The 26763-nt window shown below is 46.8% G+C and overlaps 1 protein-coding gene across 4 annotated transcripts in view; it reads right to left on the bottom strand.

Moving 5' to 3' along the window:
- LOC140391844 (probable ribonuclease ZC3H12C) overlaps nt 1-26763 on the bottom strand; it is a 138817-nt gene that overhangs the window by 100054 nt on the left and 12000 nt on the right. Inside the window, exon 1 of one of the 4 annotated variants that reach the window (XM_072476796.1) lies at nt 19770-19896. The exons of the other annotated variants lie outside the window; for them this stretch is intronic. Coding sequence (XP_072332897.1) covers nt 19770-19793 — 24 coding nt within the window. The 5' untranslated portion in view covers nt 19794-19896. Of the gene's footprint in view, nt 1-19769; nt 19897-26763 lie in introns of those variants that run through there. 4 annotated transcript variants of the gene reach the window in all.

Raw genomic sequence — 26763 nt, 5'->3', positions numbered from 1 at the left:
GTAGCACATTACAACTCCTCTTTCTCGAACAGAGAACTGCCTGTACCTATGCAGGAACCAGTCAATGATTCTCTAACCACAAAAATACAGAAAAATCCACAAAACATTAGTTCTAAGGGGATATTTTACAGATGACCCATGATGCATTAAATTCCCAAAATCAGCACAGTAAAGAACGATCATCATTCCACATATTTGAACAAAGACCAGACTAGTAAATATTCAAACGGCTGGTGCAGATTGAAACTGTTGTGAATGGCATTTCCCTCACATCAACGACGACAGGATAAGAGGATACTACCAAGAGCAGGGGCTCTCAGGATAACAGGATATAGGGCACGATTCTCCGGAAAAATTTCGAAGTGTGGTAGCGAGTGGGAACTGCTGCGAGATTCCGGTGATTGGCCAGCGGGGCCACCAACACTATTCATCGTTAATTGGTACAATTAACAAGGCCCCACGGGCTTCTCGCCACAAATGAAGACTCATCAGCCGAGTCACCAGGACCGCAGTCGCCAGCCCCGCCGCTACCAAGGTCGAGCAGCACTTAATCAGCACTTGCACAGCCAACCCCAGTTAGCTCGCAGCTACAGCACTGAGAAAACCAGCCCCAATATTCCCACCACTGTGAACCGTGTGTGTGGTTAATGATGCCCTCTCTGTGTCTCCCCAGGAGAAGCTCTCCCACAATCGCCGGGTGAGGGCCAAGACTGGGGACGGGGTCCAGAACTTAAGAATCCTCACTAATTTCAAGGAAAGGGCCCTGGAGTTAACTGGGGTGGCCAAGAACAGAGTGGTCACCAACACGGAGGTTGGCAGAAGATGCAGAGGTGAGGAACCAGCAGGCCCCACCCAGAGGGCCTGTCAAACATGAGTTGTTATTGTCTTATTGGCTGATCCATTAGCCCCATTCTCCCACAGGTCCTGTAGCCAATGGCACCGGAACATCCTGGGTGAGCCCCTCTCCAGCCTACCAGGAGAACACCTCGGAGGAGAGCTCAGAGAAGACATGATCGAAGTGTCACAGCTATATCCCTCCGCCAGCACAGATACACATACCTCGGTGGGGAATGTTACTGGTCAGGCTTTGGGTTCAGGCTTCTGAGGCACAGTCTGATGAGCACCACACAGCTGCAGATGCACTTCAGGTGGAGTGTCATGTGAGAGTACCTTTAAGAAATGTGTGTTTATAAATGGGTGTGTATATAAATATCTGTAGTGAGAGTACCTTTGAGAAATGGGTGTTTATTACTGCAGTGTTGTCAGAGAGAGGGTGCAGCTGGGCTGTCTGTCAGCTTTTTACTTTCGTTTTAGGCTGTTTGCTGCAGGGTGTGTTTTAGTTTCGTTTTCAGAGCTGGATAGCTGCAGTCACAGCCAGAAGGTGTACTAGAGTCTCTCTCTGTAATCTAAAGACAGTAAATCGATCTTGGTGATTTAAAACTAATAACAGTCGTGACTTTAACCTGATGTGCTTCTGGTAAAAGGTGTTTTAAGTCTTATGGATGTTAAAAGGACAGCTTAAAGGATTACTTACTGTTGTATTCTTTGGGGGTTGTATTTGAATTAATGGTTGCTAAGATGTTTACTATGTTTTAAAAAGGTTAATTTGAGTTCATAGATTAAACATTGTTTTGCTTTAAAAAATACTTTTCCATTTCTGCTCTACCATACCTGTAGAGTGGGCCGTGTGCTCCCCATACCACAATCTAGTAAAAGTTGTGGGTCAGGTGAACTCCATGATACACTTTGGGGTTCTTTAAACCCTGGCCCATAACAGGAGGCAGGAACCCCCAGGCAAGACAGCAGTCGAGGTCTGCTGGATCCCATGACCCAGCTGGGTCCCAGCCTGATGCTGAGCAGTACAGGGTTACCGGAGCAGATGGAGATGGTAGGGTGCGGCCGGGATATTCAGAGGTGGATGTCAGCAACACTCCAACAGGTCCATAAGTGACTGGAGGAGTACCAGAGCTTACGGGCCCAGGAAATGTCACCGGCAATGCGTGGCACCATTAGTGAAGGTGTCCAAGACTTTGCGCAGTCGGCGACGACAATGGTTGAGGATTTCGGCAGAATGTCCATCTCGCTGGGGGAATGTTACCCAGTACCATGCTGACCTTGATGAGGAGCGAGACTCTCAGATGGAAATGGCCGTGGTGCTGCAGAGTTTGTCCCAGTCGCAGATGGGCATTGCTAAGGCGCCGAAAGCGTGGCCCAATCACAGAGGAGTATAGCTGGGGGCGTCAACACCTTGGTGCAGACATCGTGGAGCCACCAAGACTGGCAGAGCCAGAAGATGCAGGGGCAGCCGGGGCTCGAACCAGCTGCCCCGCTGTCCCGAGGTGAATCCTGGGGCTCTATGGGCACTGAGCAGGAGGTGGTGGCGCTGGGTGCCAATTTGGACCCGTCCATAAGAGTGGGGATAGTGGCCACCAGCTCCCCGAGTTCCTCCCTCTGAGGAGGTCACATCTCTAGTTCAGCAGCCGGTACAGGGCTGCACAGCTGTGCATCTGCCATCGAAAACTGCACCAGGGCCCTCCGTCTCAGAGGACGTCTGCCAGGGGCATCAAAGGCCACGGGACGAGGTAAGCAGCTGGCTGCCTCCACCTCAGATGTGCATCCTGGGTAGACACCTCAAAGTAGCGGTAGAGCTAGGAAGGTGAAGCACGTTGAGGATCACTGAGGGCACCGGGGAAGGGGGTGGAAAAAGAGGGTGGGGTGGTGGGGAGGCACTATTAGGAGTGGGGAACTGTATGACATCCGTGACACCCTAAAAACACTTGATCACAACCAGTGAAACCTCTGTCACTTTCTTCCACTATGCGGGCCAACCTACGAACACTTGGCCCATCTCTCCAGATATCTCCCCCTCCCCGCAGCACTCACCCGCCCTCCGGCCGTGGGCATGTCCCTGGAGCTATGTCCCATCCCCTGGGTGTTCAGATGTTGCCTGCCGTGTGTGTGGTGTTGCCTCCCGCAATGTTCAAGCACAGTCTCCATGTATCAAGGTGTGACTGGAATGCTAGGCAATGATTCCCACATGCTACATGGCCCGCTCACCCATGAGAATCCAAGCCACTGGTTGTATGAAGTGTTCACTTAACCACGTGTGTCAATTCCCTGTTAACAATAGCCTTCAGCCGCACGGCCAGAGGCCTCGGTGGTCTGTGGGGGTTATGGGTGGTCGGTGGGGCAAACAGGCAGGGACTAGGGTTGACCCTGGAATGGGTACACACGATCCAGCGGTTGGCATGCTGGTGTCGCAAGCGGTTGCCTCTCTCTCTTCTCTTTCCTCCACCATTCTCCCCCCCCCCCCCCCCCCCTCCCCATGACAGCCCACCCTTCTGGAAGGATGCCCCCCCCCCTCCCCGGAGGGTCCCCCAACCCCGCCGAGCACTCGGGCAGCAAAACTATTTCCCTGAGCGCTTAGCCTGTGAGCAAAGATGGCTACTCACCTCCTTGGCTCCACGCAGAAGCCCTTAATGCCAGGTTCTCGTTTTTCAAAAGGAGCATTAATCGGCACCAGTGTGACCACTTGTTGGGGAGGCCGATGAATGAGGCCACTGGATATGAGATCACTCTCGAGAGTGGGCCGGTTGCATAGCAAATGGTTTGGTGCCTGCCAGGTTTCTCGTTTTCGACCCCTCCCGCTATTCACTGGCCTCGTTTTGCTCGATCGAGAGTGCAACGAGACTGGAGAATTGCGCCCACAGTCAAGAGCAGCTGGGCACACGGTGTACACCTACTTCCACAAGGCACGAAGAATGGGAGCTAAATGCCCCTCGTGCATTTTGACCCCATCAGAGTCAGAGTCACTTTGGCCCATCGAGTCTGCACCAATGCATAAAAAACGCCTGACCTGCCGACCTAATCCCATTTGTCAGCACTTGACCCATGGCTCGTTATAACATTCAAAGCTGACTTATGGTGGCGGCCATGGTGTGAATGGTTGCACATTTGGTGGCTCCCGCTCGTGGTGGACCTTTTGGATCTTTTCCCCGGCTAAAGGCAGAGCTGAGAGATTGTAAAAGGTGCAGGAGGGGTGGAAGAACAGAGTGTCCCACCGATGTACACATTCGTGGACCAGAAGTGGTCGAAAAAGGAGAGAACAATGGTCGAAAGCTGGTGTAGTGCTTGCGACACGGTGGAAGATGGCGGAAGGTCAGGGCCCAATCTTGCCCGCCCAGTGGTCAACGGATCAGCTAGTGGTCTTCCTCCACAAGACATTTGCTCAGCAGAGGAAGGAGAACTTGGGAGGGCCTGGCCAGGGTGGTAGATCCGATAAAGGCAGGGATCAACCGCATAGAGATGAGGTTAGAGGCCCACGGTCAGATGATCCAGAAGGTGGAGGAGGTGGTGGGGGAGCACGAGAAGCAACTTGCCTCGATGGCTGTGGAGATGGGGTTGATGCGAGATCAACAAAGGAGGTTGTAAGAGAAGGTGGAGGACCTGGAGAATAGATCGCACAGGCAGAATGTTAGAATCGTCGGCCTGCTGGAGGGAAGCGAGGGAGCGGATGCCGGCGCATATGTGGCGCGGATGTTCGAGAAGCTACTGGATGAAGGGGCATTTTCTTGGCCCTGGAGGTGGACCGGGTGCACTGGGCGCTGATGAGGACGCCGCAAGGGAACGAGCTGCTGAGAACGATGGTGGTGCGGCTGCACTGGATCTTGGAAAAGGAGCGGATTTTGAGGTGGACCAGGCAGATGAGGCATTGCACTTGGGGAAGGTAGTGAGCTGCGTGTCTATCAGGACCTGGGTGCAGAGCTGGCCAAAAGAGGGCGAGCTTCAACAAGGTGGAGACGGCCCTCTTTAAGAAGGGGGTGAAGTTCGGCATGTGATACCCAGCGCGCTTCTGGGTAACATATGAAGGCCGGGAACTCTACTTTGGGTCGCCAGAGGAGGTGATGGAATTTATTAGGAGAAGGAGAACATTGAACTCTGGAGGACATGTTCCTGTTTTGTATTTTGGTATTTTTGTGGTTTGTATGAACCACCTTTGCACTGGGTTAGGGGCCGTTGGGCCGTTCTGCATTTGTTTTGTTCTTGATGGGGGAAATGGTGGGTTGCTCTTTTCTTCGTGTTTGGTGTGGATTGTAAAGTTTGCACTGGGAGAATGATTGAGCGGCAGGTAGAGGAAACAGTAGGGGGTAGGATGCTAAGCGCCATAGGCGGGGGCTATCAGACTAGCTGGGCAGGCTAATTCATGGAAGCGCAGTGGGGGTGAGCAAGTGGTTAGTGTGTTGATGGGGGTTGGGGTTGTTATTTTGTTATGGGGTGGGGAGGGGGGGGGAAAGAGAGAGAGAGACTGTTGACAGGGATGGGGTTGTTAAAAGGTGACATGGAGAGGGTCGATGATGGTGGGCGCCCGAGGGGGGGGCCTAAGGAGGTGCGGGCAGGAGGCTGGCCTAGGAAGGGCTATGGTTGATCGGGGGGGGGGGGGGGGGGGGGCCTCCCGAACAGGTTGGTCACTTGGTACGTGAGGGATGAATGGGCCAGTCAAGAGGGCCCGTGTGTTTGCACGTTTGAAAAGTTTAAAGGCTTGCTGTGGCAATGATACAGGAGACACACCCGAGGGTGGTGGATCAGACTAGCTGAGGAAGGGGTGGGTAGGGCAGTTATTCCATTCAGGGCTAGATTCCAAAACAAGGGGGGTGGCAAATTGATTAATAAGCGGCTGCCGTTCAAAGTGGGAAGTATAGTGCCGGTGGTGCTGGAGAACATTTATGCACCAAACTGGGCCAAAGTAGAGTTCATGAGGCAGGTATTGGGGAAGACCCCGGATCTGGAATCACATCGGCTGATTATGGGGGGGGGGGGGGGGCACTTTAATACAGTTATATGATCCAGAGCTGGATCGGTCGAGTTAGAGGACAGGGAAGGTGCCGGCGGCAGCGAAGGAACTAAGGTGGGGTGGATCCGTGGAGGTTTGGGTGGCCGAGAGCGAAAGAGTACTCATTCTTTTCCCATGTACATAACTTGTACTCCCGAATTGACTTTTACGTTATGGACAGGACTTTGCTAGCGGGGGTGGTGGGCGTTGAGTACTCAGCGATAGTAGTATCGGATCACGCCCTGCACTGGGTAGCCGTACGGGTGAGTAAGGGGGGTGCCAGCACTGCACTGGAGGTTAGATGTAGGACGGTTAGCGGAGGAGGAGAAGGTCTGTGCACGGGTGAGGGGGGCCATTCGGAGGTACGTGGAGATAAACTATACGGGGGAGGTTTCGGCAGCTATGGTATGGGAGGCGTTGAAGGCAGTGGTGAGAAGGGAGTTTATATCGATACGGGCACACAGGGAGAAGGCGGAGCGGGTTGACATGGATAGATTAGTGAAGGAGATTCTCCAGGTGGCCAGGAGGCACTCGGGTTGTTGAAGGAGTGGCAGAAGCTGCAGATGGAGTTTGGGTTGCTATCTTCAGGGAAAGCGGTGGGGCAGTTGAGAAAGGCGGTGTATGAATATGGGGAGAAGGCTAGCAGGATGCTAGCACACCAACTAAGGAAACGGGAGGTGGCGAGGGAGATTGGGAAAGTGAAGGACAGAGCGGGGAATACGATCTTGGACCCGGTGGGGGTGAACGGGGTGTTTCGGGACTTTAATTGCAGGTTATACAAGTCAGAATCCCCAGCCGGGGTGGACAGGATGAGGCGGATTTGAGGGGCTGGAGTTGCCGAGGGTGGAAGAAGAGCTGGTGGAGGGTCTAGGGGCCCCAATTGGGCTGGTGGAAATGGTGGAGGGGCTGGAGGCGATGCAGTCGGGCAAGGCCCCGGGGCCGGATGGGTACTCAGTGGAGTTCTATAAAAAGTTTTCAGGAGTGCTGGGAGCCCTGCTGGTAAGAGCATTTAATGAGGCTAGGGAGCGAGCGGTACTCCTCCCGACGATGTCACAGGTCTTGATTTCCCTGAAGCGGGAAAAGGACACGGAACGATGTGGGTCATACAGGCCAATCTCCCTTCTAAATGTCGATGCCAAGCTATTGCCCAAGATTGGCCTCGAGAATAGAGGACTGTATGCCAGGGGTGATGGGGAGGACCAGACGGGGTTGTGAAGGGGAGGCATTTAGCAGCAGCCATTAGAAGGCTGCTAAATGTGATTATGATGCCCTCCGAGGGAAGAGAGGCAGTATTTGTGGGAGGTGGGAGTATTTGTGGGAGGTCCTGGGGCAGTTTGGGTTTGGGCAGGGTTGTGTGGACTGGGCCCGGTTACTGTACCAGGCACCGGTGGAGAGCGTGGGACGAACCAAGTGAGCTTGGATTATTTTAGGCTGCACTGGGGGTAGAGGCAGAGATGACAAATCTCCCCACTGTTGTTTGCCTTGGCGATAGAGCCACTGGCGATGGTGTTGAGAGCGTTGAAAGATTGGCACAGGATGTCTCTATACCCGGGAGTCCAGGGGGTGAGAGAGGCTGATGTTTTGGCCTTTGCCTCCCTGGTAGCCCGGAGACAGATCTTGTTGGCGTGGAGGCACTCAGAACCCCCAAAATCGGGGGTATGGGTCAGTAACATGGCTGGGTTTCTCAGGCTTGAGAAGATTAAGTTTGCCCTGAGAAGATCTATGCTAGGGTTTGCCCGGAGCGTTGACCGACTTCTTTGGGGAAAGTTAAGCTGTCAGCAGAAAGTGTGTGTGTGTGTGTGTGTGTGTGTGTGGGGGGGGGGGGGGGGGGGGGGGGGGGGGGAGCTAAGCCTATCCAATCTCTCTTCATAACTGAAATGTTCCTGGTGAATCACCTCTGCACCCCCTCCAATGCAATCACATCCTTCCTATGTGGCGACCAGAATTGCACACAGTACTCCAGCTATGGCCTCACCAAAGTTCTACACAACTCCAACATGACCTCCCTGCTTTTGTAATCTATGCCCCGATTGATAAAGGAAGTGTCCCACGTAGTGACCACTGCCATTACCCTCATTAATCGGCTACAACCGGGGATGCACCATTACAAATTTTCCCGTACTCCAACCGCACCAGAGACACCAATCACACAGAAGAATAAAAGGAAGCCAGTCCTGTCTAGGACACATAATCTGTCCTATATAGGAGGCAAATGGAATTCTGTAGTCTCAGCATAACAAAAATACAAAAGAAAAACACAAGACTAAAGGTTCTAACTGAGGCCATTCCTCAACCACTTATAAGGCCAAACCAAGCACCTCCACCCCAATCCATCTACCCACCGCCCTGCTGTGGTGTTGTTCATCTTCTCCATGAATAAAGAGAAAAGTACCCAAGATAGTACATCCCCGTAAATACAAGTATTAAATCCCCCCAAAAAAGCCTCACTAGTACTGCACAGCCCTTATGTCCCACTACCAGCAAAGCTCAACTTTCTCCATAATAGGATAACAGGCGACAACCGCCTGTGTGTTCATACATTGTACACCCTTGTAGGACAAAAGACAATTGCGTTTGATAAGGTTCCAGCGTTTGATAAGGTTCCACACGGTAGGCTATTGCAAAAAATACGGAGGCTGGGGATTGAGGGTGATTTAGAGATGTGGATCAGAAATTGGCTAGCTGAAAGAAGACAGAGGGTGGTGGTTGATGGGAAATGTTCAGAATGGAGTACAGTCACAAGTGGAGTACCACAAGGATCTGTTCTGGGGCCGTTGCTGTTTGTCATTTTTATCAATGACCTAGAGGAAGGCGCAGAAGGGTGGGTGAGTAAATTTGCAGACGATACTAAAGTCGGTGGTGTTGTCGATAGTGTGGAAGGATGTAGCAGGTTACAGAGGGATATAGATAAGCTGCAGAGCTGGGCTGAGAGGTGGCAAATGGAGTTTAATGTAGAGAAGTGTGAGGTGATTCACTTTGGAAGGAATAACAGGAATGCGGAATATTTGGCTAATGGTAAAGTTCTTGAAAGTGTGGATGAGCAGAGGGATCTAGGTGTCCATGTACATAGATCCCTGAAAGTTGCCACCCAGGTTGATAGGGTTGTGAAGAAGGCCTATGGAGTGTTGGCCTTTATTGGTAGAGGGATTGAGTTCCGGAGTCGGGAGGTCATGTTGCAGCTGTACAGAACTCTGGTACAGCCGCATTTGGAGTATTGCGTACAGTTCTGGTCACCGCATTATAGGAAGGACGTGGAGGCTTTGGAGCGGGTGCAGAGGAGATTTACCAGGATGTTGCCTGGTATGGAGGGAAAATCTTATGAGGAAAGGCTGACGGACTTGAGGTTGTTTTCGTTGGAGAGAAGAAGGTTAAGAGGAGACTTAATAGAGGCATACAAAATGATCAGGGGGTTGGATAGGGTGGACAGTGAGAGCCTTCTCCCGCGGATGGAAATGGCTGGCACGAGGGGACATAACTTTAAACTGAGGGGTAATAGATATAGGACAGAGGTCAGAGGTAGGTTCTTTACGCAAAGAGTAGTGAGGCCGTGGAATGCCCTACCTGCTACAGTAGTGAACTCGCCAACATTGTGGGCATTTAAAAGTTTATTGGATAAACATATGGATGATAATGGCATAGTGTAGGTTAGATGGCTTTTGTTTCGGTGCAACATCGTGGGCCGAAGGGCCTGTACTGCGCTGTATTGTTCTATGTTCTATGTTAAAAGATCAGCAACATAATTACAAGGGAACGAAATTCAGGATTATTAATGAACTGCCGGATGATTTCATCACCATCCACGGAAATTTAAAAGGCTAAAGCCGATACAGGATCATCGTTATTGGGTCACATTCAGGATTGCTTCGCGTTCCATTAAAGCACCCACATCTCTGCCATGTCGCCGTTGCAAAGCCCACCTCGGAGGGAAGAGAGGACCTGTCACGTTTGGCCACAACCACTCCTTTCCAACAAACAAGGATGAGACACCGCAAGACCAGTGGTCAGGATCTCAAATCGGCACCAGGCCCTGAAGACTAGAGACAATGTGCTCCGTTGAACTTGAAACGTCCAGTTTTGACTTGAAGATTACAAAAGCATGGCAGCCAATTCTCAAACTCAGCTGGGAATTTGGTCCCAGCTCCCCTCAGGGGACCGGATGCACAATCTCCCTGAATCAATCAGGATATTCAACATACCATGCACAGGATTTCCAGGGAGCGAAGGCAGGCCCCCACAAAGGATGCCGCCCTATCGACTGACAGGATCCTTTTCTCAACCTCACCTATTTTGTCAAGGATACCTCGCAGTTCATCAATATGAGTGCCAACAACCCTTGCCAAGAAGTAGAGATTGTCAGCCCCAACTTCGTTCATAATGGCAGCCATCATCTCGACGTCAACAGCATCACCAAAGTGCAGGCCTGCTCAGCAACAAAACCGCCCAAGCAACTACGATCGCTCCAATCAAACAAGGATTTTTCGACTTAACGCAGCTCCTCATTGCCAAAATCTAGCCAGGATCTTCCACGAACAAAACCCAGGATATACATATCAAAACAAATAATTATGGATCGCGTATTCGGATAGGAAAAAAAGGATTAAACGATCAGCAGTGCAGAACTCGCAAAACGCAGCCGCTCCAGCGCTTACATCACATGACACCCCTTGTACATTTTCAATGAGATGACTTCTCGTTCTTCTCAACTCCAAACGAATATCAGCCGAACTTACACTGATCCCAGGGCCTCTCATCAACACAACACACTCGTCCTAGGAACCAATCTAGTGGATCTTCGCTATACCATATCCATGGCAAATATAATCTGATGAAAGGACACAAACTTGGAATCTTTTTAAAAAAAATATTTTTATTAAGGCATTTATAAATATATACATAAAACACAATCAAAACCAAGAAAAAGACAACAAACAAGTAGTCTCATCCCCCCGCCCACCAACTGCTGACGTCTTAACTATCTTTGAAGAAGTCAATAAACGGCTTCCATCACCGGACAAACACCCCCCACAGTTCCTCTCAAGGAGAACTTGATTTTTTTCTAACTTAAGGAACTCCATGAGATCGCTCACCCACAGCGCCGGTGTTGGCGACCCCGAGTCCCTCCATTCCAACATGATCCGTCTCCAGGCTACCAGGGAGGGAAAGGCCAAGACGTCGGCTTCTCTCACCCCCTGGGCTCCTGGTTCTTCCGACACTCCGAAAATCGCCTCCTCCCATAACCCAGCCTCCACCTCCCTCCCCAGCTCTTCTTCCCACTTCCGTTTAACTTCTTCTATTGGGGCTCCATCCCACTCCATTAATTCCTTATAAATCTTCGACATCCTACCCTCGCCAACTCCTGTTTTTGACACCACCTTGTCCTGCAGCCCCTGGGGTTGCAGGTCGGGAAAAAACAGCACCTGTTTCCAAACATATCCCATACCTCTAAGTACCGGAACCCATTCCCGCTGGGCAGCTCATACTCCTCTTCCAATTCCTCTAGGCTCGAGAAGCTGCCCCCCACAAATAGGTTCCCAAACCGCTCTATCCCTGCCCGCCGCCATCCCGTAACCCTGCGTCCAATCTCCCAGGAGAAAATCTAAGATTCCCACAGATCGGACCTAAACCGAGACACCCTCCAACCTCAGATGCTGCCGCCACTGATCCCACACCCTCAAGGCACCACCACCCGACCGGGCTTGTGGAGTACCTGACCGGCGAGAATGGCAGAGGCGCCATCAACAGTACCCCTAAATTGAGTCCTTACAAGAAGCTGCCTCCATCCGCTCCCACACCATCCCTTCCCCACTACCCAATTCCTTATCATGGGCTATATTCGCTGTCCAGTAATACTTCATTAAGTTTGGAAAGGCCAGCCCTTCCACACCACATCACTGCTCCAGCAGCACCTTCTTTACCCAGGGGAATTTCCCTGGCCAAACAAACCCTGAAATCAGGGTGTTAACTTTCCTAAAAAAGGCTTTTGGGAGAAATAAAAAAGGCTTTTGGGAGAAAAACCAGAAGGTTCTGAAAAACGAATAGGAACTTCGGAAGCACCGTCGTTTTCATGGTTTGCACCTGCTCTGCCAATGTTAGCAGGAGCATGTTCCATCTCTTAAAAATCCCCCTTCATCTGCTCTACCAACCACTTTAACCGGCAGCTTGCTTAGCCTCCTCCCCTGACCCCTTGCTTGAATCGGGAAGACCTCACTCTTCCCCATGTTTAATTTATAACCGGAAAACCGGCCGAATTCCGCTATGTTCATGATCCCCCAATGCCTCCCAACGTATCCGAAATGTAAAGTAACTGATCATCCACGTATAGCAAAACTCTATGCTCCCCCCCACCCCCACTCCCCGGCGCACTATTCCTCTCCAACTCATTGACGCTCTAAGCGCCATTGCCAATGGCTCTATCACCAAGGCAAAAAGCACCAGGGAGTGGGAATCCCTGCCTTGTCCCACGATGCGATCCAAAATACCCCGAACTCACTCGATTCGTCCTAACACTCGCTACCAGCTCCCTAAATAGCAACCTGAGCCAATCCACAAAGCCCGGCCCGAACCCGAACCGTCCCAGTACTTCTCACAGATATTCCCAATCTACTCGATCAAAGCTTTCTCCTTATCCATAGCGACTGTCACCTCCACCACCTGTCACCCGAGCATCATAATCACATTTAACAAGCACCTAACGTTCATCAACGATGCCTCCCCTTTACAAACCCAGTCTGGTCCTCCCCAATCCCCCGCCACACAATCCTCAATCTGCGAGGCCAAGATCTTCGTCAACAGCTTGACCTCAACATTTAGCAGCAATATCGGGCGGTAGGACCCCCACTGCTCCGAGTCCTTATCCATCTTCAACATTAAGGATATCGAAGCCTGCGATAACGTAGGGGGAAGCTCCCCCTTCTCTCATTGTATGCCCTTACCGATAAGGGCCCCAAATCCCCCAAAAACATTTTATAAAATTCCACTAGGAACCCATCCCCTTTTCTGCTTGCATTGTCCCCATGCTCTCCATCACATTCCCCAGTCCAATGGGTGCCCTAGCCAATCCTCCACTTTAGGGAACTCCAACCCATCTAGAAATCGCCGCATTCCCTCTCCCCCCCGTTGGGGGCTCCGATTTGTATAACCTCTTATAACATTTCTCAAAAGCCCCATTCACGCCCACCGTGTCCAAGACCATCCTTCCCTTCCCATCCTTCACCTTTGCAATCTCCCTTGCCGTCTCCTGTTTCCTGAGTGGCTGGGCCAGCATCCTACTTGCTTTCTCCCCATATTCATCCTGGCCCTCCTTAATTGCCCCACTGTCTTCCCCGTTGACAGCAACCCAAACTCCATCTGGAGCTTCTGCCATTCCTTCAGCAAGCCTGCCTCCGGGGCCTGCGTGCACCTCCTACCTATCCACAGGCTTTCCTCCACCAGCCTAGCCATCTCTGCCCATTCCGTCCTGTCCGAGTGCGCCCAAATTAATATAAACTCCCTCCTGACCACAACCTTAAGCGCCTCCCATAGCGTGGCTGCTGAAATCTCAATCGCCGAACATCCCGAGTCGACTACTCCCACCAGCAGCGCCTTGTCCACCACAAAGTAATTGATTTGCGAGTACTCTGTGCACACGGGAGAAGTACAAAAATTCCTACGTCTCAGCCTCCCAAACCTCCAAGGATCCATCCCTGCATGCGCTCCATGAACCACCCTTAGCTCCTTCACCACCGCCAACACCCTCCCTGATCACGGACTCAACCGGTCCAATCTCGGCTCGATCCCCATATTGAAATTGAAATTGAAATCCCCCCCCCCCAGGAGTCTGCCACTATATTTCCCACCTCAAACGCTACCCGCATTTTACCAGCACCGCCACTCCATGCGGCTTTATATCCAACCCCGAATGAGAAACCTTCCTCAGCCTAATCTGGTCCCCAATCTTCAAATGCGATTCCTGTAGAAATACCACAGCCGCCTTCAAGCTCCTCAGATGCGCAAACACGCGTGACATTTTGACTGGCCCATTCAGCCCTCTCACATTCCATCTGGCCAGCATGGTTGGGGGGTACCCCGCCCCCTCCCCTCGTGTCCCGCAACCCACCAGGCCCGCCCCTCCCCTCGTGTCCCGCAACCTACCAGGCCCGCCCTCTGATTTCCACTGTCACCAACTCCCTCCCTATTGCACCTCAACCGTTTCCCCGCCCCCCCACCGTCAGCAACAGTGTCTCCCCTCCCCCAAACACCACAGCAATCTCACCCCCCTCTAAATCTCTAACCACTGCGTTCCCGTGAACTAGCTCGCCCAGTTAACCTGGCAGCCCCCGCACATGGCGCCAAGCATCCTACCAGTGATTTCCCCTCCCCTCTGCTCGCACAGTTCCAAAGTGCAAACAAGAACAATTAAAAGAAGAAAAAAAGGTGCACTCACCCTTTACCATCCTCCCACCAAAGAGCCCCATGAAAACGCTAAACAGCTCCTAAGGGAAGAGAGGCTCTCCCCTGGTCATCACCTAAATACGAACAGTGCAATACAAGAAAAAGAGGGACAGCGCAAACCAACACCACCTCACATTCCCTCCAAAGTTCATGTCCTCCTTCTCCTGCCAGTTCATTGTCTCTCAGAAACTCCATTGCCTCCTCTGGTGTTCCAAAGTAATATTCGCAGCCGCTGTGGGTCAGCAAAAGGCTGGCCGGGTACAGCATTCCGAACTTCACCTTCTTAAAGAGGGCAGCCTTGACCCAGTTGAATCCGGCTCTCCTCTTTGCCAGTTCTGTGCCCAGGTCCTGGTATACCCGGAGCTCATTGCATTCCCAGGTACATCTCCTCGTCTGCCTAGCCCACTGCAAGATCTTGTCTTTGTCCAAGAACTGGTGTATCCTCACCACCATCGGCGGCTCATTCACCTGCGGCTTCCTCATAAGCGCCCTATGCATCCGATTAGCCTTCAGGGGCGGTCAAAGGCCCCCTCCCACATTAGCTGCTCCAACATTTTGGCCACATATGAACCTGCGTCCACTCCCTTGATGTCCTCCGTCATCCCCACTATTCTCAAATTCTGCCTCCGACAGTCGTTCTCCAAATCCTCCACTTTCTCCTCGAGCTGCTTCTGGGTTTCCCTCAGCATCCAAACTTTGGCCATCAACAAGGTAAACTGCTCCTCGAGTTCCCTCACCGCCTCCTCCACCTTCTGGATGGCCTGACTCTGGGTCTCCAGCCTCAGCTCTACACAGGCGATCCCCCCTTCAGCATGTCTACCAGCTTCGCCAGGTCCTCTGAGCCTCCCTCCTCTGTTGGTTGAACTTTTCATTTAGAAAGTCCACCAACTGCTCCGTCGACCATTGGGCTTGTAGGGCCGACCTTCTACCCTCGTCTCTTGTGTCGCACAAAGAGTCTCTTGCTCCTGCAGCTCCTTTGTTCTAGACCCAATTCTGGGTCGCAGATCCATCCACCAACCTCACCGTTGGAGTCTAGCTTTCCTCCACCACCTCTGTACCTTTTTTCTCCAAAACATCCACCCGCAACCGGGAAAAAAAACTTTTTTTTTTAATGCCTCAAGCAGGAGTTGCCAAATATGTGAACACTCACATCATAGCTGCCACTGCAAGTCCACAGACTTGGAATCTTAACTGTTTCTCTCTCTATAGGTGCTGCCAGACCTGCTGATCCTTTCCAGCATTTTCTGCTTCTATTTTAAGTATATCTTTCCTTAGACAATGGGACCAAACCCGTGCACAGTATTCCAGCCCTATACAATGCAAACAGACTTCCTTGTTCTTGTAGTCTAGTCCTCCTTCATTAAAGGCCAAAATGTCATTTGCCATCCTTTTAAAATTAGTTCATGGGATGTTGTCATTGTTGGATGGGCCAGAATTTATTGCAATCCCCAATTTCCCTCAAGAATGTGGTGGTGAGCTGCTTTCTTGAACACCTACAGTGTAGTTAGGGAGGAGTGACAGGATTTTAACGCAACGACAGTGAAGGAACGGTGATATATTTCCAAGTCAGGGTGGTGGGAGACTTGGAGGGAAACTTCCAGATGGTGTTCCAGTGTCTGCTACCCTCATCCTTCTAGTGATGGCCATGGTAGTGGGTTTGGAAGGTGCTGCCCAAGGAGCCTTATTGAGTTCCTGCAGTGCATCTTTCGCTTGGTACAAATTGCTGCCATTGTTAGTCAATGGTGAAGGAATGAAATGAAAATCGCTTATGGTCACAAGTAAGCTTCAAATGAAGTTACTATGAAGAGCCCCTAGTCGCCACATTCCGGCGCCTTTTCGGAGAGGCTGGTATGGGAATTGAACCGTGCTGCTGGCCTGCTTTAAAAGCCAGCTATTTAACCCTGTGCTGAACCAGCCCCTGGGAGTGAATATTTGTGGAAGAGGTGCCAATTGACTGGCCTGCTTTGATCTTGATACTGTCAAGCTTCTTGAGTGTTGCTGGAGCTGCACTCATTCAGGAAAATGGATAGTATGTCATTACACTCCCGACTTGTGCCCTGTAGATGGTGGGCAGGTTTTGGAGAGTTAGGAAGAGAGTTACTCGCTGCAGGCTTCCTAGCCTCCGACCTGCTCTTATGACCACAGTATTTATGCGGCTAGCGCAGTTTAGTATCTGACTTTGAATCACCAGCAAGAAGCCCTGATCTTTGTAGCATTGCACTAGTTACAGTCTGACATGAAAACACTTATCCTACTCTCTATTTCCTGTCCATTAATCAATGTACCATCCATGTTATTACTCCAACTGCATAAGACCTTCTTGTACATTAACCTTTTGATTGGGCATCTTATCAAACCCCTTTTGGAAATCTAAGTTGACCACTTCTCCTGGCTCCCCTCTATTTACCCTTCCAATTAGATTGTCAAAACCTGCCCATACATTTTATCAAATATGATGTCCTTTTTATAAAACCATTGTCTCTGTCTGATGTTACTGTGATTTTCTAAGTGCTTTGTTAAGACAGGCTCTTGTAAAGCTAATGGTGCTCACAAGGTGTGGTTTTGCTTCCGTGGAAGACAGAAAACCTCATTCATCCATGGACTTTGAATGAATGAGGAATAATCTGGATATTCTTTTTTTTTAACAATAACAAAGCAAAAACGCTTAAAACGGATGCACCAGATTGCCTCATTAATGATTATTTTTTGTTTCTATAATGTAACATTTAACAGAGAGAAATCACCCAACCGAAAAGTAAAACAATTATATTCTCCATGCACCCGGTTTAAAAGTGCTGTAAAAGGGTGAATCGATTTCAAAAATGTGATGCTAAGCAACTACTCTCAGTTGCTAGGATGCGATGCTTCAGCATACTATCATGAATGCACCAATACTGAATGAACAATTTTGAATGAACAAAGGCCAAAGAGTGCAGGGGCTTGAGTGTGTCTGGCTTGCCCTTTTGGAACAATACAACTGCCAAACAAATCATGGAACACCGACATCATTGTCTTATAGACTGCATTCTATCACAAATGGAGAAGTTATTCAATAGGCAATATTCATCTCTTTATTGGCGATGTTATATACACTGTACCAACTCATGACTAGAAAGTTGTTTGAGATCTATTTTTGTTAAAGATTATGTCTTCCAAGGCTGATCATACAGGAAAATAGGAATATCAATAGCATAAGAAACAAAGTGAAATATAAAGGTTTTTAATATACTCACCGCTGCCCCCCCCCGCCCCCCCCCCAACCCCTCAACCACCCCCAAGAAAGTACTTGATCGGCATATTTAACATTTAAGCAATATGTTCAACACTACTTTAGACTGCAGGACTAATGCATGTTTATCCCCATAATGACCAGTTGCTGAGTCGTAGAGTATTCCAACACTTCACAATGTAATAAGTACTGTTAGCTATATTATATAGAAGTTAAAACACTTCACTGGAAATCATCCAAGATGCATACACACCAATTATTCAAATAACAATGAGCATCAATATCTGGCACATTAGGTGCTCGACTTTCACAGAGCATATGTACCACAGTTATAACAGAAATGAATGGGCCTGCTAGGTGTTGTGAAAAGAAAAATCATCACAATTTCTCCTGTATCACATCTTGTTCACCTTCATATATTGTTGTAATTCTGCAACACTCATTCAATTTACAATGTACTTGTACAAAATATACTACAAACACATAGTCCTTGACATGAGTGAATCTCTTTTATCAAGTGGATACTGCTGCTTAGATCAAAGGAACATAAAAGTGGTAAATAATTGATACCATGTCACTGGATGCTAACATTGTATAGACAAATGAACAAAAACTGCACATCAATACTACATTTATCAGCTTAAAAAAGATATCCAGTGTTAACTCATTCAGTGGCAAAGAAAAAAATTAAAATATACATACCAACCACAGTTTAAAGGGTTATTATTCAAACGCCGAACTGTTGAATACTATATTGTGGGTTTCTTTGGCTAATATTTTCCTATCCTGCTCAGAGTAGTTGGAAAGGCACAAAAATGTTATTAAAACAAGTTAAGTTTTGGCTTGTCTGTTGCAACAAGAATGCTATACCATTTTCCATAGCCTTTTTGTAGTCTTTCAGTTCAAGTACTTGTCCAACGGTTCGAGTGTGATTTTAAGGGGTACATTCAGCTCAGAAATTGAATTTTTTTTAAAAAACAGAGCTGGCTCATTTTTAGTATGATAGTTGGTCAAGTGACTAACCATACCTATTAAATGGGTGAACATAGGAATTACTGCAAATATCAGTAACAATTAAGAAATGATTTGCTACATAAATTAGTGATGCTACCATGATGGCTGCTCAGTTCCTGGTTTTCTCATGCACTTCTTTGTCTACTGAAGCAGAAAGGCTCCAGATAGTAGTACATACCATATGCAGTGTTGTAGTCGCCATCAAATTACTATATTAAGTTGATAACACTACAAATCTCTTGCTGGTTTTAAAATTAAAAATTAACATTAATAATATGTGCAACCAGTATCTGCAAAAAGATAAGTTCTTGCATAAAATGAACTGGTTAATGCAAAAGGACCACCAGATGTCCACGAAGGCTGCTGAAGGCAAGCAACTGGTGGTCTGCTCGTTGAAAAGTTTGCATTAATTGCTGCATGTATGGACACAATAGCAAAGTATTTTAACCCGTTCCCAGCCACAACCTATATTGTATTTACAAAGTATACTACATTATGGAAAAAACAAATGTTTTGCACCTTAAATTGCACAAATAAACATAGATATAAAAACAAATCTTGCTGCAACAAAGCTTCCAAATACAAACTAATATAACCAAAAAGGTAACTTAGCATCCCTTTGTGAAACAGTACAAAAACTGGAAAAAAGCAAATGCTGGAAATATAGATCAGATTAGTTAGTGTCTGCAAAAAAAATCAAAGGGCATACGCACAAAACTTTTCTTTCTCGGCAGAAGCTGACTGACAAGACCTTTTTGGTTTTATTAACTTTTGAAACATAAAGCAGTTATTTCTCAATTTGATTTCCTACACAAAAAAATTAAGGCTTCATATATTTTTGGCCAAATCTTTCACGAAGGTTAGTCAACAGGATATTCTGAACTGTAGATTTGATGTAGCACATGTTATTGATACAAATGTCAGAGACAATGAAAATCCTTTCTCGTTGTTTCTTCTCAACAATTTCATTCCATCAAAATAGTTTACAGCTTTTTAAAAATCCAAATTTAACCAAGTGCTTAAAATGATGGATTATATTGCAACTGTAAAGCTATACGCCATTCTGGTATCAAATTTTCCAAATATAAAAGATAGGCTGCAATTCAAAAATTAGCAAGAGGAAGTTGTCTACATCTGCATGATACACTTAAATTCTGCACTTATTTAACTACATAATCTTTACTTCCGATATTTACCAGTATAAACTGCCCTGGCACAAGAAAGTACAACTATCACTTTTATAAAAAAGTTATTTCCACCACTTACATTAGCTGAAAAGTAGACAGACATTTGATTCTATGTTGCAGTTAACAAAAAATCCGAATACACTTTGAGCTGCAGACATCCAGGCAGGCAGTGAGAACAATGAATAGCTGAACAGATGGACCAACAATGTCTATGCTTTCCCTTATTACCAAAGCATGTTTCTAGCCAATAAGAGATCATCCAGTTCACAATTAGTTTCTGAGGCAGATGCAAACCAACTTCTATCCCACGTCAGGTCTTGAGGCCTCTTAAGACAAGTACACTGATGTCAACCAAGGTCTGCCCTGGGCATCATGTGTATTAACAAGGGGTGTGCAGCAACAATGCAAACAACAAAGGGAACTAGCAGGCAGCTGCTGAATGAGGGCATGAGTCATTAGGCAGCAGGCTGTCAGCAAAAACACCTGGCTAGTTGTGGACCTCACCAAAACCCTGTTACTATTGTTGTGAGACAAGATACATTGAAAGACAATAACTGCTTTATATTTAAATATGCAGGTTTTACTTTATTGCTGTCATTACAACAAGTTATGCAAAAGCTTAGAATATCAAAAAAGCTGCCAAATTAAAAATAAATGTGATTCGGTACTCTGCTCTTGAAGCTTGAAATCGCAGGACTAGAGATGGGAACAAATTCTATTCTTAAAGTAATAATTACATCCAATGTGAAAATGTTGCATTCAGAGACAACACTAATGAAAGGGTTAAAGATGCTTAATTGAAAAGAAATACTGATTTCACACAGAATTCAAGCAACAAAGCTATTGAAACGCCAAGGGTATATAATCCATTTCCCAAAGGATTAAAGTATAACTGAATTTACAACAACGAACTAGGAAGGGCGGCACAGTGATGAGCACTGATGCCTCACAGCACCAGGGACCCGGGTTTGATTTCGACCTCGGGTGACTGTGTGGAGTTTGCACATTTCCCCACTGTCTGCCTGGGTTTCCTCCGTGTGGTTTCCTCCGGCAGTCCAAAGATGAGCAGGTTAGGGGCAATTGAGCATGGCCAATCCACCTAAGTGTCCAAAAGGTTAGGTGGCTACGGGGAAAGGACGGGGGATTGGGTCTTTTGCAGGATTGGTGCAGACTCGATGGGCTGAATGGCCTCCTTCTGCACTGTAGGGATTCTATGATTTTATGAAATATTATGCTTCTGGTCATTCAATGCATCAGTCAAGAAATTAACTGAATGGTTACCAACATTCACTGGTATGAAATTGGATTAAACAAGTGAAAAACATTAAAATGGTAGGTTATAATCCTTAACCAGGCACAAATATTTTGGAAAGAGCTCAAACACAATACATAACAATAGGCTGGCCTACCAGAGTTGCTGTAAATATTACCCCACTGAGGAGCGAACAGTAGACATCTCAGGTCTCTGAATTCATGTTGAACAAAGACTGCTAAAAATTTGTTTTTTGGTTGATCCTACCCCACCTTACTATGGTGAACTGGTGATTAAAAGTCTGCAAGTCTAAATTTAAGTTTGCTCAGTTTCACTGGCCTGTAACTGCCTCAGAGTGGCAATCTGCATTGGATTGCTGCTCCATACTCAAATTACTTAAGGTTTTTTTTTCAGCCTGTCTCACTCGACCTTCCGACTCAGGCGAGGCAAGGTTCAGGCACTGCAGTGCATCCTTGAGGCATTGAAGTGTAGAAGAGTGGGATTGAAGAAGCCGTGTCACAGAGGAAATTGGAGGTGCGGGGAGGGCCAGAGCAATTGCTGTGCAAACCTTATCCGTAAACTTCTGAAAGGTATTCCCCGGCACATCTTTGGGGTATCTCCCAATGTGACGTTGAGGAGCTCAGAAGTTAAGGCCCATTCAGTTCAAAAGGAAAAGGTACAAACCACCCCAAAGAAATATAGCTTTGCATGCTAATGGATCAAAATTCTTCTAATTTTTAAATGATGCCTGCTTTTCCTATTAAGATTACTGGGCAGATTTTACTTCCCGACAGCTTGTGTAGGTTTTCAGTTACTCAAATGAAGTGCGGAAAAACTACATTGTGAACCTTGATTTTTCTTTATAAAATCAAGTGTAACATTCCTTAATCACACATTATCCCTTTTGTCCCCAATATTTGACTCCATTTTTAAAACCTTTCCCAATCTGAACTTCTTTTTCAACTTTAATATCTACCCCTTACCCTCTTCTTCCATCTGGCCCTAATCGAATACACGATGCGCAGCTTTCAAAATACTTGATTTTTGGTGGTAGAAAAAATGTCTCTTTAAAAATCTTTTCCAACTAGTCAAAAGCACATTCTTTCATAAACATGTAAATGGCTGTGGCAATGAATATAGTTGTCACTGGCTCCTGCCTTTCAAAAATGTAAACAAAATAAACTGATCCTAAGCATGAAAATGGTTTAAACAAATCAAAGTTCAGTACAAGATTAAAAACTTCAAAATTAGTTTCCAGAGAAAATATGGATATTCTTAAATGTCGAACTTTGTCACGGATCTGAAAATAGAGGTATAAAGAATTAATTATCACCAACCTTCATTTATATTGAGAGCTTAAAATGAAAAATTAAGGAGGAATTAATCCGCTGTGCACAGAATAAAGGAACTGAATCAACATTAATAACTGTCAAATATTTTAATAAACCCAATAGATTCCTGATCCTGTAAGATTCTTGTCTGAGGGATAGTATTCAAGATGCTTATGGAGGTTAAGAGGGGAATAAGAAAATAAAACTTAAGTAATGCTTGCACCTAAAGCTTTAGATTGCTTTTGAATGCTTTAGGCTCTATAGTCTAGCTATTTATAACTTCCACCAACAATATTACTCATGTTAGAAATACTTACATTTTGTGGTGTAATATTTTGTGGTATAATGTTTTGTGGGCAACACGGTAGCATAGTGGTTAGCACAGTTATTTCACAGCTCCAGGATCCTAGGTTCGATACCCAGCTTGGGTCACTGTCTGTGCGGAGTCTGCATGCTCTCCCAGTGTGTGCGTGGGTTTCCTCCGGGTGCTCCGGTTTCCTCCCACAGTCCAAAGATATGCAGGTTAGGTGGATTGGACTTGCTAAATTACCCTTAGTGTCCAAAAAGGTTGGGTGGGCTATTGGGTTATGGGGATGGGGTGGATGTGTGGGCTTGGGTAGGGTGCCCTCTCAAAGGGCCGGTGCAGACTCAATGGGCCGAATGGCCTCCTTCTGCACTGTAAATTCTATGATTCTATGAATATGAAACCAGCACCAAGTCTGCTGGGTCTATTCTCCAACATGTTACCTTGTTTATCTTTAGGATCTTAAATTTCATTTTATCCCATTTCAAATTCACTGCATTCTAGCTATTTTTTGTGAAAGTTCAACCTTCACTTAATTACTTCCTGTTGCACTTTTGGATATCCATTTGGGAAATGCAACATCAATTGAAAAATCTTAATTTCAAAGATCCATTCCTCAACCAGAAAGGCATTGTTATACTTGCTTTTACATGTCAAGAAAGTGTTCCATCTGATCTTGCTCCTAGACAAATTATTCTGTGGTAATAGCTCCTTGATGATGGTAGAATCACTACAAGCAATTCTACCATCAGTACCAACTAAATAAAATTAGCGGCAGCAGCTCCTCATGGGTTGCAGAATGACGTCTTCTCAGGGTCGGAGGTTTGTCATATGACTGAGCAGTTTAGATATTGGGGCAGGATGTCTTGTGAGTAGTGCGATCCTGAATGTAGCATTTGCTTCCTTTTCTTTCCTTCTCTATCACTGCTCTGCCTCATTATGAAAGGTGTTGAGACTCAAAGCAAGATGCAGCTAAATCTCAAGCTGTCACCATTCTGAACGACTGACAGCAAACTCCTCCCAGTCAGTCATTAACGTCTATGTCACCGCACATCAAGGAGAGCTTCAGAATGTCTTTAAAGCATTTTCTTTGTTGTTCCCTTGAATGTTGGGCTCGAGAGTTGAGTAAAGAGGATCTGGTTAGGCTAATGGTTTTCGGCCATCCAGACTAATCAATTCACTGAACTTTCTTTTGCTGGATAAATCATGCTGTGGAAACGATCAAGGTACAGTTATCCCTCTTGTCCATAGTAGGAAAAAATCCTGACATGCATTCTCCCTACTTGCTGTGGCTGACAAAGTCATCAAACAGAGAGTGTAGCTTCAGAACTTCCAGAGGAACCTCTGACATGATCTAGGTTGTTAGACAAACCCGCAAAAGAGTAGGGAACATCAGGATCTCTTCACTGATCAAAGCATCGTTTTTATTAATTAAAATCCTTTATTGAAAGAGATTAAGCAGAAATATGTAATTACGTCAAAGTTATCCTTTAGTTTGGGAAACTTGTGTCAGGCATACAGACGGTGTGGCCCACCCAGCTGATTAGTCATAACCAGTGTTGAGAAAGAGCACTGATGTTGGACTGCCTATCCTCCATTGATTTGCAGAGGTATCGCTGGTGATATTTCTCCTGGGATTTAAGATGTCGGCTGTTCATGTCTCTGACACATACAGGCGGTGCAGATAGCACTTCAGACATGTAGGCCATGAGCCTGGTGCTGGGTTTCAGGTCTTTGTTACCAAACACTCTTCTCCCCAGTTGGCTGAAGACTGTGCTGGCACACTGGAGGTGATATTGAGTTATCATCATCAATGTCTGCCCTCGCTGAGAGGAGGCTCCCAAGGTAGGAGATATGATCCACATCGTCCAATGGTTTGCCGTGAATCTTGATAGGTCAAAGGGCAGTGCCGCACAACAGAGCAGGCTGGTGGAGGACCTTTGTCTTCTGGATGTTTAGCCTAAGACCCATTCTTTCTTATGACTCCGTGAATGCATCAATGATAGCTTGGCGTTCAGCATCTTGAATGTGTACATACGCAAATGTCATCAGCATACTGCAGCTCAACAACAGAGGTTGAGGTGATCTTGGTTCTGGACTGGAAGCAGCATTTGTTGATTAGTTTAACCAGCACTGGTTATGGTCCTGCAGAGTAGTTCCACTGTTGTGGGGAATTTCAAGGAGATGGGGTGAAGTGTTGTAGGGAGGAAGATGGAAAAGAACATTGATGTGGTGACACAACCTTGCTTGACCCCAGTTTGGGGGTCTGTGGCAGATCCGTTGGTAAGGGTCACGCATGCCTGACACAAGATTCCCAAAACAAACTCTCTAGTCGGAGCTTTGTCACAGCAAGTGGTTACCAGGAGGGCAGAGGAAAAATTTCAGGGACATCCTCAAAGCCTCCCTGAAAAAAATGCAATATCCCCCCATATATGTGGAAATCTCTTACTTGAGATTGCCCAAACTGGAGAAGGATCCATGAAGGTGCCAACCATTTTGAACGTTTCCAACAGGCCCAGGTGGGGACCAAGCACAAACAGCAGATGTAGTGTACCAAAATCATGGCATCTCACCCACCCACCTCTTCAAACACTACTTGCCCTACCTGTGTGCGGATCCAGCATTAGATTCTTAAGCCACCTCAGGACCCACAACCCCAGAGCAGAAGAAAATCATCCTCAGTCATAAGAGACTGCCTAAGAAGGAAGATTCTTTAGCTCTGCTCCCCCTGCCCCCATTACCTCTATTCCCCTTTCATGCATAGAGGCTATTGGCTTTAACCACGCCACATGGTTATGAGAGTACCACATTCACAGGATTCACACTGTAAAGGTTGTTCTAATTACCATTCAGTTGTCACAAGAAGGTGGCGACAGCTCCTTCAGATCCACCATGAAACATAGCAGATTTTTATAATGCATGTCACTGTTCACACTTTCTCTTTCTTCCCCTCCCTATACACTTTTCACACATTCAAACCGCAAGAATTGAAATCTTCCTAATTTCCAAGGCATACCAACTAAACCCATGTTTAATTGAATCATGGGAATTAATTTAAAATTATGGTGGGCTATCCACTATCTTCGCTCATGCAGGCCAGGTATACTTGCTTATTCAGATTTATGAGTGAAAAATTAGAACAGAATGACCAAAAAGATTGTGTATCTAAGAAGGGCACTCGGCTGTTTAAAGGGATTATGAAGTACTCAGGATTATGAAGTGCTCAGGATTTAGCTGCTGGGCTATACCATCAGCCAGATGAAACAATCACACTATTTTTTTCTAGGTTTCACTAGGTTTTCTATACTTGACTGAAGTTTTAAGGATGGTCTGGCTGGTCTTACAGTACTTTGTGTAATTTAAAATATTATGCAGAAAGAAGTTGATTCTAGGCATGGATGGTCTGGTTGCATTTCTATGGAAATTAAACATGGCTGGGAGAATGAATAGGTGCCACAGAGCAGGCCATGCTGCTAGAATTGGGGGAGGAGGTGGACCAAGACATTCAGAAGTAAGCCATATCTGCAGAGTTTCCAGGGAACAATTCTCGTGCCTCAATTTCAGTGGCAACAAGTGCACAGTCAGTGAAGCCCAACATCGCCAATTCACAGGGGACTGAGTGAAATCTGTCAACTGCTGCAGCGACAACCACAGCCTAAAAGCAGGCCATGGGCAACACTGTTGTGGCTCTTAAATGTTATGCTTCTATTCCATTCAAGCTGCTATTGGACACATGTGTGTTGCGATTCTATACAACTAGAAACACATTCGTCTTGTTAACTTTTGCCAAAGACAAGGAGTGAGCACAAGGTTTTACATAGATTGCTCAAACCTGAAATCCACAGGGTAAGGAAGAGAAAGGAACCATACCACAATACTCCATTCCTTACATATATGGTGAACACAAAAGCACCAATTTAAAAATTACAATTCCATGTCTCATTATTCCGCAATTATTTAATATGGGTCAGACCATATTACACTCCTGTACCAAAACAGAATCACAGTGGGCAATAGTACAGTTACAGCCTCAATTTTAATGTCAAGTTGCTGTCTATTGTCTTTCACTCTTACCTCCTTACCCAAGTGCTGAATTCTCCAAAATAAGTTCCTCCAGTAAAACTTCCACACTTCCAGAAATCACCAATGCCATGATCAAGATGTCTGTTTCCATCCTCTGCAAAAT

Source organism: Scyliorhinus torazame, chromosome 15, assembly GCF_047496885.1.
Source record: "Scyliorhinus torazame isolate Kashiwa2021f chromosome 15, sScyTor2.1, whole genome shotgun sequence".
Classification (NCBI taxonomy): Eukaryota; Metazoa; Chordata; class Chondrichthyes; order Carcharhiniformes; family Scyliorhinidae; genus Scyliorhinus; species Scyliorhinus torazame.
This window is presented reverse-complemented; position numbering and strand designations above follow the sequence as displayed.